Raw genomic sequence first — 13,088 nt, forward strand, 5'->3', positions numbered from 1 at the left:
AACAATGAGCAGCAGTACTGCTCAATCAAGACAACTTTAAAATAACTTACTTTAACATCCACTGTGTTTTAAAGATATCTATCAATTGACAAGTTATGGCAAACATGATCATTACTGAATAATTTCATATAGACAAATGAAGCAGCAGTAAATGCAATAACAAAAAGTCAGACTGCAACTTGTTCATTTGCAGGTGGGAAGCTGGTTTATGGAAATAATCAAGTTTGTCATGACTCTTATAAGCTGAACAGTAGTTATGGTGCTTGATGATCACTACGTGCATATAGAACTATTAAGAGTATAGGCATGGTCTCTGCCACGCAAGAACATCAGCTAAATAAAAGTTTCATATAATCAGGCAAAAATGGTTGAAGACACATAAATATATAAGACTATTGCAGTAGGAAAGACACCCTCACAAATGATCCACTTCATTCTGTGCGAGCTGGAGATATTGAGATGCTCAAAGGCAGGTCCCAGTTGAATGAAATTGTGAATTTCTGCCCTGTGGGAAATCACAACATTCATTTTCCCCCTGTAACAGGATGGAAGTTGATGTTTCAGAAGTTTCCATAAACAAAAATGTCAAGCAATTTCCTAGTGGAAATATTACCTACATGATCTTTTTTCACAGTCAGAAATCTGAAGCATTTAATTCCAACTTGACATAGCCCGTTTTGGATTGAGACACTGGGAAAGAGCACAGTTAGCCAAGACTGGTCCTGTTTTGCTTTGCTTCCCCCAAGGTGGTATATTTGAAAGACATCCAGATCTGACACACCACACATCTGATAAAACATGTTCCTGGTATCATCTGTGAATTCCAGACCTGGTGTGAGCACCAGTAAGAGACACTCAGTCTTGAGGGGACAGAATCTAGCCTAATGACAAACAGTATTTCTCATGCAAGGGGGGTTTTGTTTGCTTAAAAGTAATTAGAAATACCATGTTAAGAATTTCAGGGATAGCAAAGGGATATGGCAACAAAATACATACTTCTTTACAATTATTTGTAACCTGTTTTACAACTGTAACTATGAAAAGGAAAATCAAAGTTTTTTTCTGTTAAAAAACCTAGAACATTTTCACTGCTCCAACTAAGACAACCGTTCAGAAAACACTTCTTGGAAGTCACATATTCATGCACCTGTCAAGGAAACACCATAAACCTTTTTTCTAAGTATAATTCCAAAATTTGTTAAATATAATAACTGGATATGTACTACTACTCTTATTTCTGTAGGCTAATAAACAGTGCAGAAGGACCTTGTCATTGTTTGAGTAATACTTCCCCCTCAACTTTTAAACATTGTAGCTTCTTGAAAATGAGATATACAGTGTAAACCGTGAAAGATGAGGATTTTAATTCCAATGTTCCTACAGAGATTTCATTATCTATGCCCACCTTCTGTAGCACTCAAGTTTCAAAAGTATTTAAAAATATAAAATGACCTTTTTAAATTCTCATCTCCTTCACTTGCCACTATGCACCACAGTAGAGGCAAATGCTATGTAATCAGAGGCAACATACAAAGTCTTCTCACACTCCAAAAACATAAACTGCAGCTACCAAATCTCCACTGCCGTTACTGACAAAAGCATTTATATGCCCATATTATAGTATGAAACTAAGGAACTAAACAACCTGACCAAGTTTCCAGATAACATTAGTGTTCTCCTTCCTTTATCCATTTTATCCAACACTAGATTGGGTTGGATGTGGCATGTGACTGCCATGAGCTTGCTTCTGCTCCATGTAAGAGTCAGCTCCCTAAGGAAGGGCCTGAAGGGAGAGAAAGGATGCAACTGGGAGCAGAGACTGGGAGGTGGTGGAATCAAGCCTAGAAAGGAGTCAGATGTGCAAAGCTGTGACTACACACATTTAGTAGGACTAATGCCACAAGTTTATCAATATATACGAAGCACAATCACAGCACCAAACACAGTTAAAGTCTAATGATTTATGATGTTAAAATCTTGCAGAGTTAGAAAAACAGCAAAAGTGATTGAGAGGCTCTTGGCACCCAAATGAGCCCCAAATCCTAAATAAATGGCAAACCACTGCGCTCTATATTATTCCAGAATTTAAAGACATAAAACATTAGGTCCCTACTGTGTCTGAATCAGTTTACTATTCTTCCAGAATAACTACTGTGTTTTTAAAGGCTTGCCTGTTTTAAATCTTGCCCAAAATCATAGATAAACTTTTCTAAAAAGCAAGCATATACCCCAAAATCAAGACGTGCTTCAAAAACGAATTTGGGGAAACAGGAAGGAAGGGGAAAAAAAAAATCACATATTTTGAAGAAGCACTAGTAGAAATTCAAGTCAGAAACAGAATTTATATTAAAAGCCTCAAAAAGCTTTTGTGAATATTAAAAACAGCTTCAAAAGTTTATTGCCAGGAGACAAGAACATACAAAGCAGCTTTCAAGCTTTACTTTAATGGATAAAGATTAGATTTCCAGAGAAGCATTTAAGCATGTCCATGCAGTACAGGGATGGTCCATCTAAGCAGCCTTACCTGTTCACAGTAAAAGGTTGCCGAGAGGGTTGCTGCTTTGGCATACATATTATGCTTGGAGAGCTTCTGTTGGGGCTGCCTAACCCTGAACTGCTCATGCTGTTTGTCCTGCTGGGAATTCCAATGCCCTGACCAACCTGGGAGTGGTTCATCATATTCCTAGGATTCATAGGCAATATCCCCCTGAAAAAGAAAAACCATCCACAGAGATGAATCTGTACCACAGTTTCTTGTTACTCATTTAGATTACTAACAGAATGGACTCTGAGCTGTCACAGCTTAATTTGTCCTTCATGTCAATACAGCATGTTGGGATTACGCTCTGTAATTAATGTAGTTTTGGATTTCTTCAGAAATATAAGCTGACCCATTACATGCTAACCAAGTCCTTGGTTAGGTTCAGATAAGTACTTAAGTATTATATTATGCATCTGAAAAGGTGTTACAGCTTTTTTTTTTAATGAGAGACCTACAGTCTTAATCTTCTATGCCATATGACACCCATACAAAAAATTTAACTGTACAGTTACAGAACAATAAAAAAACCTGCCTCTTACATTCTGAAGCACAATTTGCCAGCAATTTGTCTTTTACACACAAAAATAAAATACTGCCTTAGAGCAAGCCCTATCTTACTGTTTTACAGTATTATTTCCCTAACACAGGCAGTGGTCCACAAAACCTACTTTTCTTCTTTTTTTAAATTAATCAAGACTGTAAAGTAGTCGAGGCAAAATAGGCAGAATATTTAACAAGTGCTCTGCAGAAAGACACAATGGCAGAAATATTGGCTATCAATAAATACCTGCTCGGAGATGGAGGCGTATGAAGTGACATTGTTGGTACCCCTGTTGTTGGCGTTACGTGGCTCGGTAACTGAGTGCCTTGTGATAAGCTGCGATTTAACTGAGGGGTATTGTTGCTCATTCCCCTCATTTGAAGGCCTAGTGCACCTATTGAAAAAAAATTCAGAGGGGTGGAGATACAGAGCAATCAGGAACAAAGTCTTCTCCATCAGGTGTAGATGGAAAAACAACCTATGCTGATAACCCATAAAAAAGTGTCAAGTTGGAAGGAAAGTGCAGTGTAAAAAGTAAGCCCTTGTTTGCATCGCAGTAGACAAATTTTTTCAAGTTTAGCCCCATTTCTGTTAAACTTAAGAAAGGCTCTTGAAAGGAATTTCAGTCACTAATGAAATGTTTTCTTTTTGACATGTGTACTATAGATAAAGGTTTTAGTTTTAAGGTTTTGATGAGGACCTTGGAAATCTACAAGGTAATTCAAAAAAGGCAGCAATTTCAGAAAATTAACTGCATTCAAGAGATATGTTTAATTACTTTTGCACGAATGAATACATATCTGGTCAGTATTTAGAACACTGATCTGACACGTTAAAAATTATATAAATCATTTTAAGAAAAGATTATTAATATTTAGTTAACAGTAACACTGCTTTTAAGACAACAAATGCAACTTTTTAGGACTGTTCTCTGAGTTTAACTTGTCTCTTTTTGGCAACAGATTTTCAATGTCAACAATCTTAAGTCAAGTTCAGTCTTTGAGAAAATAAAGCAAGCAGAATTTTAACTGCCCTCTATTACTTTTCAAAAATATACAGAAGATTTTTAAACAGTGATCAAAGGTATTTTTCTACATAAACAATTGGGTGTGACAGAATGAAGCAAGTATTTCAGTGGGGTAAAAAAAGAAATCACTTTGTCTCAAAACAAGGATGTATAACCAGTTGCTACCCTGTGTCAGAATGCCCAAAAATTTTGTGAAGTTGCTCATCATTCTCACATTGGTTTTCTGTGTTTATGAAGTTTCAGAATGATATCCAAAGACAAGAAAAAGTCATTTAGTGCAACATATCAATAGAAACAAACATAGCAGACAACAGCCCCTATTTTTTTGCCATAAGGCTGCTGTTGTTGTATATTCACAGAACTCAAAACCTTATCTTGAAGACCAAATGAAAGAACAACTTTGATGCATCAACACTCCCTGACAGCAGATCAACCCTGCAGAAGGGCTGAATACACCAGTGTATAACCTAATTAACTACTAAGAATGCAAAGAACTGACATAGGATATACTCTGGTTATTAACTTGGACAAGGTCTGAACAAACCTTCTGGTTGCTTAGCTCTCACACTTTAGGAACTGCTGTGTGTCCATGTCCTACCCTACAGTTTGCATCCAAGTCTGCAATAACACACAATATTTCAACATAACACAGATTTATCTTTGTACATTCAGATTAAGAGGTAGTGTGACTTGCTATAACAAGCCTCCTAAGACTTCATTAAATGAGGATTATATCAAGGTGTTAAGTGTAAATATTCAGGTGGTTTGCTGCATCAGAATAATTTAAATGAGCATAAGTATGTATTATAAATAATATTTCATGCTGTTTAACAATTACATGGAATTTGAAAGTAAAACTGTAAAGAAGAGATTCATATACTTCTAAACTAGATGCAGAACACTGAAAAACATGATTACAATATTCAGCTTAATTTTGTGCAAACATTTGTTTCAGCAAAGCTAGTTGTTTATTGATGGTTATTTGTTATTCTTGGCTTTCTTGACATTAGAGATCATAATGAATAGGGCTGTCCCAGTGAAGGAGAACCTGTGGCCAGCAAATAAGGGGGCAGTTGAAATATTTACCATAAGAAAAAAAAGGCTTTTTTTTTTTTCCTTATGCTTTCTTTTTCCACTTTTTAAACTCAAGATAAGAGATCTGCATGGGCTATACTTATACTGGAGGCTGACCAATGAAGTAGCCAGATTCCTGCTTAATAGTCAAGTTACATTAATTTTATGACTAATGACTGACAGCTACTAATCTGAAAGTGTGTAGTCTGTAACAGCTTTCTTCCCCCTAAAAATGTTTTGACTCTAAGCACTGACTTCAACACAGAAGTTTCTAACCCCCTTTTCTCAATATTTGGTAGAAATGGAACCCAAGAAATATTTACTTTCCAGTTTTTAGCCATGCATCTCTCCATGTTAGAGAGACTATGCCTGTGGCACCACAAATAACTGAAAGAACAAAGCTGATGAAAAAAGTTCACCTTAAAAATAAAGAACAAATAACTGTGATAAATAAAATGAATAAACTACTTCAGTATCTTTATACAGTTAAGTCTGAAATGTTTTGACTGGCCAGAGACTGCTCATATAAATCTCAGTGCCATAATCAAATACCAGTTTATATTACATGTCACTCACCAGGAGCCACAGAGATTGTAAAAGAAATTTTTTTTAAAAATTGTATTTTTAAAGCTATCTGAAGAAAGCTGAAAGAAGTTACGAAGCTCACGTGTCCTGCAGACAAAGCTTTCAGTTTGCCCAGATAAAGAAGTTGAGGCTTTCTGAAGTACTCTGAGAATACTTTTTCTAAGGAACTGTGTTAGATGCACTTGGCAAGAAAGTTGCAAACATTCAAAAGTGCACAGTGATAAAAAGGCAAGTTCACAAACCCATTTTATTTGTCTAACTCTATCAAACTCGAATATTGTGATTCACTTTCTGGATGCACCTCTCAGCTACAAGGAGGTTCATTTCTCATCCTTGAAGTTAGGTAGCTAGCACTGCACCCTGAAATTGTTGCTCTATAGGTCTTCTATTGTAAAAGATACACAAGACTTACAGACACAAAAAGATCTCCAGGATATGGGAAAGGAAAAAACTAGTGGTGGAGAAGGCAATAATCTTCCTGGCATAGTTCGTTGCCAAGCATGTACCTAAGATTTAATTTGCTCCTGCAGAGCAAGAAATGTTAGGTCCAATTTAAAGGTAAAATTTCATTCTATTCCTTACATATTTTTCTGAACTAGGCTCACTTTGGCCCAGCTTACTTTCCTTAGTTTTTCCTTCAGAGTCAGTTAAATCACAGACATTCCTTATAGGAAAGTCCTATATATCCTTATATTTGGATATTTAACAATTATAGTCTTAATATGTGACACTTAGCATATGAAACACTGCAAAAATGCATACTAAGCAAAAATGTATCTTAAAAAAATAAATCACACAAATAAGGAGACATATCGTCTTTTTGTACAGTCACCAGAAAACAAAGCCATATGTGTGTTCTCTATTCAAAGAGCACAAAAACAGAACACATTTAGCATAATATAAATGTAACATTGTAAAAAGAATTCTTACTTTGTTGCCCATATAAGCTTGCCCCAAACTGAGACAGTTGACCTGATGTTGACGGTGATGCCAGCATCTAAAATGTAAGAACAATAAAAGGATATTAAGGACACAAAGAGCCAAAACAGCAACTGCAAACTCCTTATAAGGCATCAAAACTTCTAGGAAAAATCTGCACAGTATATTACATGTCAGTGAAAATGTACGTATGTACATGTACATAGTAACTACATGTATATAGAAAAACAACTTCTACTTGCAACAAATAGCACATAAGATCATCTAAAAGCTTTCTGGTTTTTTATTCTTGTATCTGAGAGATACATTCTTAGAGAAGAAAGAATACTCAGTTATTTAAATCAGAAGTAGGTTTTTTCCCCTGCAAAACATGCATCATACAAGATCAATCCCTGCTCAATGTAATAACAGCAAATGGAAAGTTTCATACTATCAGTTATAATAGTAAAGATTGGGAAATGAGTGCCTAGGCAGCAGCAAGTACCTAATTTCTGATAACATTCCAATGTTAATATTATAATGGCGTGCCCTAAAAGCTATCTTCATGCTTGTATAGGCCATGTTAATAGGCAAGATGTACAAATGCTGGAAGTAATCTCTCCTGCTGTTATACTCACTCTGGAGACTTCATGTATTACCAAATGTTTCCATTGTAACATTTCTTTGTCAACTTTTTAGATATCACAGTAGGAATGTGATAAACTAAGGAGAATATCAAGAAATGCAAGATCTAAAAAAATAAACAAATCATGACGTACAAAGAACAATTAAGATCTGGGTTTGCATACACCAAGAAGAAGGAAACTAAGGTAAGGTAAGGTCAGTCATTGCTCTGAGTGGAAAATAGTAAACTACCCATTTTGCTGCTGCAGAAATGTAAATGATAAATTTGAGAAACAGGAGATTTAGGTTAAATATTAGGAGGAAAAAAAAAAAGTCCTTTGCAACCTAAGGGACAATTAAAACACTTGAACACCCATCTCCGGATAATTTTACAGAACTGATTAGATGTTCATCAACATTAGGTTTAGCTCATTGTTTCTTGGAGCAAGAAGTAGGATTCGTTGACCTAAACCATCCAGCTCACAATAGAACATGCTACCTGTACTTATTAATTTACCAACTTGTTTAGTGCAGTAGTCTGCACTTGGATTGAATTTTACAATAGTTTCAAGGAAAGGAATGTCTGGATTTTTTACACATAAGGGGATTTCAAGTTATTTCAACTTTAAAGAATTGAAATAAAAATAACTTTTACTGTGATAAATTGCAAATTGTTTTTTTTACTTAATCTAGACAGATATAAATCTCAAAAAAGCCTCATAAACTGAATCTGTTAGTTGTCTAAACTGGGGCCAAACCCAGATGGCAGAATTGATAAAGAAGACTTGCAGGGTAAGAAGCATTCATACCTATAAGTTGAAGTGTTATTATTTTTTGGATACATACAAAAGGCATGAGAAAAGATACTACACCAGGCAGTTGCTGAACACCATGAGAAAATGCATCTGGAATATCATCCCAAAATACTACACACTCACATATACTTTGAACAAAGTGAACATGTGATAGTAAGCCACTGCAGCAATAAAAATTCACACTTAGATAAACTAAAGATTTGAACTGCTATGATAAAAACTTCCTGCAGAAAAATGTATCAAAAATATGTGCTAAACTGGACTAAACTTCTCTTTTCTTACTAAAGAATTTGCTATGAACAAAGTCCTTTTGATACACTTTAAACACCTACCAGTGCCTTCAACTCAGCATTCCTAGGGCAAACTTCACAGGCCACATTTGTATGGGCAAGTAACACATCCAGAGAAAGTGCATTTGCAGAACAAAGATGTTGGTCTTAAAGTCCTGACATACATATTGTAAGCACTTCTAACAAGTCTGCAGTGACTAAAACACCTGATGCCATGGACTAGTTGCCTGTTAGTGAGTGGAACATGTTTGGTGCACGCCTGGAGCATCTCTTCCAGAATATTTTGATTCAGAAGCAACCAAATTCACTCACATTGAGACTGCTCTGCAATGCAAACTACAGCGTGCTGAAATAGGGATACTTAGGAGACAGACTTCAACAGCACATTCCCCATCCAAACTAACAAACTGATGTTTTGTTAAACATTGATAAAGAAAAGCTGAAACAGTAGTTTTAAGAAAGGAAAGGCAAAGTAAGATATTGAGATGAAAAAAAAAACCAAAAACAAAAACCAACAAAAAAATTCAAGCTTGACAGGCTAGAAAATCCCATATGTTGCTAAGTGTGGCAAGTTGTAGTTCCATGGAAATAAGAGTAAAAAGTTAGGAGTCATGTTCAGAGACAATGATAAAGGCACACAAGTAAAACAATCCTAAGACAACCACACGCTGCCAAAAAGTACTACTAGCTTTGGGAGAGGTAAACAAAACAAGTCAAAAAGATCTTGAATAACAGCTTCTCAGGGCATTAAAAAATTGCTGTAATGGCATGTAATCTAATAAGCAGATGATGTATAAATCTCAGCATAAAACATTTTATTCATAGTGTTAACTTGGAATAAATAAAAAAAAATTAAAACTATCACAGATCCAAGTGGTACTAATTTACGTGAATGAGAGGAAAAAGAATCCCACATCTTCTACATTGAATATCACTTTGTTTTAAAAATTCATTTAGAAAAAACAGTATTTAATGAACAGTGCTTATTACAAATCATTTTTTCTTTTGAAGCACTGCAAAGTAGGTCACACATATCAAGCCATTTGTTTTTACACAAAAAATTAATTGCAAAATGACTTAGAGAACAACATTTATATAAAACCGTAACAATAGCTAAATATTAATTTCAGTGAGTCTAACAACTAGTTTTAAATTTGGAATAAAGATAACAAGCCTCAAGAAGAAATAAGTAAATAAATACTTCTGTGCATATGTTCCAGGCTGATTAAATGCAGCATTTCTCAAATCTCAAGGAGAAGCAATATGCTATATGGCTATCTCACTTATTCACTTATTCTCTCTAGCTTATTATGTAATATGCAAAAAAAAAACCCTCTACCATATCAAATACTTTTTTCCAAGTATGGAGCAGTTTAAAATTTTGTCTTCTTTTCCTCTTATTTCTGTATAATTTAGGTCAACAATAGAAAAAATTAAATTAGCCAAAACCTTAACCTATGCTAACAGGACATGCATTTGCATTCACAATGTCTGTGTCACTATTATGTCTACTCAAACTTGGACCACCAATGATAAGGAAGTTTCAAGATAAATGCTATTAGAAGTATTACAAACATTCCTTCTGGCATTCGCCAATAAATTTTATCTGACCTTTTGTCTACAACAGCCAAAGATCATGATAATCTTAAAAACTAAAGCAGTCTAACCCCTATGGTGACTAAAACCTCTTCCAGTTGGTAAAATAATCTAAGCTTTACCCAATTATGTTAATATTTTAGGAAAAAAATACTCAGAATTATACCTGTAACAACCTTTGAAAAGTAGTATGTAACAAATTACTGAGACCACATCAACAAACAACCTATTCTAGAAGTAGGTATACAATATCAAGTGGCTAATAAGGTTTGATGGAAACAAGGAAACTGCTAAAGACGACTGACACCTACAGCTTTTGCTGCACATGCACAAAATACCACCAGTCTTCAAAGGTGGTTTAAATCCATTTGCCAGTGACTAACAGCTACAAAACCCACTTGTGAAATATCACAGCATTTATTCTTCTATTACAACCTTGTACGACTAAACTAGACAGACTGTGTTTCAACTGTTTTCCCTGTTGCATGTTGTCAGGAGAAAGAGGAGTCCTAAGAGTTGCATCTCCCATAAGCCAAGGAGCTGAGCAAACAAGACCTTGTGTAACATAAAGGATGAGGTTTATTCTGCCAGCGTACAGGACCAACACTCAGGACTGGCAGGCCAAAGGACTGAGTTGATGACAGTCACCTAAGATATGAACATCATTTTACCCAAAAGTCTCAAATTGTCACAGTGCAATTCTGATCATGGAAGGTTCTGCTTTGAAACTCAAACCAGCTAATGACCCTATTTTTCTGGACTGATCCACACTAAAAATCAATAAGCCATAACATGCCATAGGGCACCTTTCCTATGAGATTTTACTGTAACTGCTTTTGCTAACTCTTGATGAGTTTACTGCAGTAAGTTCATTTAAGCGCATCAAAATCCCAAAAGCTAGCACCAGAAAATTTGCCAGAGCTGTGAAAAAACTGCTGCATTTTACCAGTCCCTCAGGAGACTGGCAAACACAGACTGCAGTCTCCCTGAAAGCAGAGGGGAGCATCAGGAGGAGGCCCAACAACAGAGCTGGGTGATGGGGTTCTTGCCTGCCCCTCGCACTGCAGCATCCTGCCTCTGCCAAGCAACTCCCCAGCTCCCTGTGAGAACATCAGAAGTGCCAGGATGGCACACCTGGGCATGATGGTACCAAGAAAATCCAGAAAGTAACACTTCCAGGAAAGCTGCTGCATTATGCCACCATAGCCTAAAGCTACTTTCTTCAACATAAAGCAAGCTGAAGTTAAAATACATCCATCCAGTGCTACAAACTCCTAATACATATTAGAATAAGCGAGCGAGCCTGTCAGAAATAACTGGCCTGATAAATAATGTGTTTATTACAGGTGCAAACGTCAGCATCATTTTGTATTTGTACTGCTCCATGTCTGGTATCTGCCATTTGTGCCGCATCACTTAATAGTAAAACAAGCTGACCCACAAACTCAATACAAGAAGTGTTATACTCATGTACAAAGTAATAATTAATCAAGCCACCAAGTAAGAGTTTTTAAATATTACAGGTTTTACTATACTCTGCCAGTTTAATATTTAGCAATGTTATTAGTCCTTCTTTTAACATAGTGCTTGTAAAATTCCCACTTTACAAGAAAGTATTTCCATGTCTCAAAATCAGAGAGCAGTAAAGAAATTTTGAAACCTTGTATTTGCAGGGTATTATTTACAAGTGAAAGTTGTCACTGATGTAAGTTATCTGTGAAGTATAAAATCCAATATAATACTTAAAAATACATGAAGTTTTATTCAAATGTTCAGATTTTATCACTTACAGTTGTACTCTCCTGCCTCCAGTGGCACTTGGGAAATGCACGGAGGTAGTATCTGACTGCAAGCATCATCTTTTGCATTATATGTATTTAGAAATATTTTGTTGTTGGCAGCAGTATCTCAAGATCTTCAAGGGAAGATGTTGCCTTTGAGTGACAGTGTTAACATGGCCATTAAAGTAAAACTCTAAAACCAAATTGTCCCTGTGTAGAGTCATTCAGTTTGATGGCACGGTGCGTTAATGAACCAAAGATTACTGAAAACTTGTTGAAAGCTGCTATCAAAAATGTCATAAGCAATTACAAACTACAACAGCAAAGACTTAATTTCAATTAAATAACCAGCTAAATATGAAAAATTGAAACAAACAGAACACCCACAGACTGAACATGTAAACAACCAATATTACAATACAATATATTCAGTGACCTGAATTATTGTATAAGAAACCATAATCTTCTTCAAGAAATGGCAGAATATTTTATGCATGGAATTAATCTGGTCCAAGGAATTACTTCAAATGCTAAACCTGATACAAGAGCTAATTTTTATGTTGTTGATTTAAGTGGATATGCCATAAAACATAGCTTTTATATTTGGTGCAGGAAGAACACCTGATAATTTAGTAACTCCTGTATATGCAAACTCAACTGAATGGAGAATGATATACTACAGTCATCAACAGTGAAATTAGTTGCCTTGTGACAAAATTTCAAATCATAAAGTAAGTGATTCAAAATAAGCTATACTCATTCAGTCAAAGACTTCTTGCAAACTGCATGAGGGAGTATGAAAACACAGGTTCCTCCTTAAGTAAAATTAGCTTGACATAAATTGGTTTCTTTGATAAACCCATCCAGGTACTAACTTATAGGTGACCCAGTAAAAGGCTGCATTTTGCATTCTAAACTTATGGTTCTTTCTTCATAGTCTATAGCTTCATTATGAAAATGTAAGCTTCAAGTAGAATGGCAATATGCTCTGAAAGGGTACACTGCATTAAAACCACAAAAACTCCCTCAAATTGTTTCTCATCTCATCCCCTGCAAGTCCTTCCAACTATTATCAACTAATGGACTTAAAATTTTAATTCATTTAAGGAATGCTTTTGGATTTTTTACTGAGTATGTAATAAATTTTAAAAGATACCAAGTATGTGTACTTGGTAACTAGTGTAATAACTTTCTGGGAAGGTAAAAGGTAATTCTTTGAAACTCACACTTCAAAAAACAAGCTTAATCCATGTGTTTTTTACAAAGCAAGCAGGGCAAAATAATTCACTAAAATC

The 13,088-nt window shown here is 35.4% G+C and overlaps 1 protein-coding gene across 3 annotated transcripts in view; it reads right to left on the minus strand.

Annotated features, from left to right (window-relative positions):
* CNOT2 (CCR4-NOT transcription complex subunit 2) overlaps positions 1–13,088 on the minus strand; it is a 78,609-nt gene that overhangs the window by 17,884 nt on the left and 47,637 nt on the right. For all 3 annotated transcript variants that reach the window (XM_030461554.1, XM_030461571.1, XM_030461562.1), the window contains exons 3-5: positions 6,700–6,766; positions 3,330–3,477; positions 2,525–2,707 (exon numbers count right to left, since the gene is read on the minus strand). In XM_030461554.1, the coding sequence (XP_030317414.1) occupies positions 2,525–2,707; positions 3,330–3,477; positions 6,700–6,766 (398 nt within the window). The remainder of the gene's footprint in view (positions 1–2,524; positions 2,708–3,329; positions 3,478–6,699; positions 6,767–13,088) is intronic.

The sequence above is a fragment of the Calypte anna genome, chromosome 1 (assembly GCF_003957555.1).
Source record: "Calypte anna isolate BGI_N300 chromosome 1, bCalAnn1_v1.p, whole genome shotgun sequence".
Taxonomy (NCBI): Eukaryota; Metazoa; Chordata; class Aves; order Apodiformes; family Trochilidae; genus Calypte; species Calypte anna.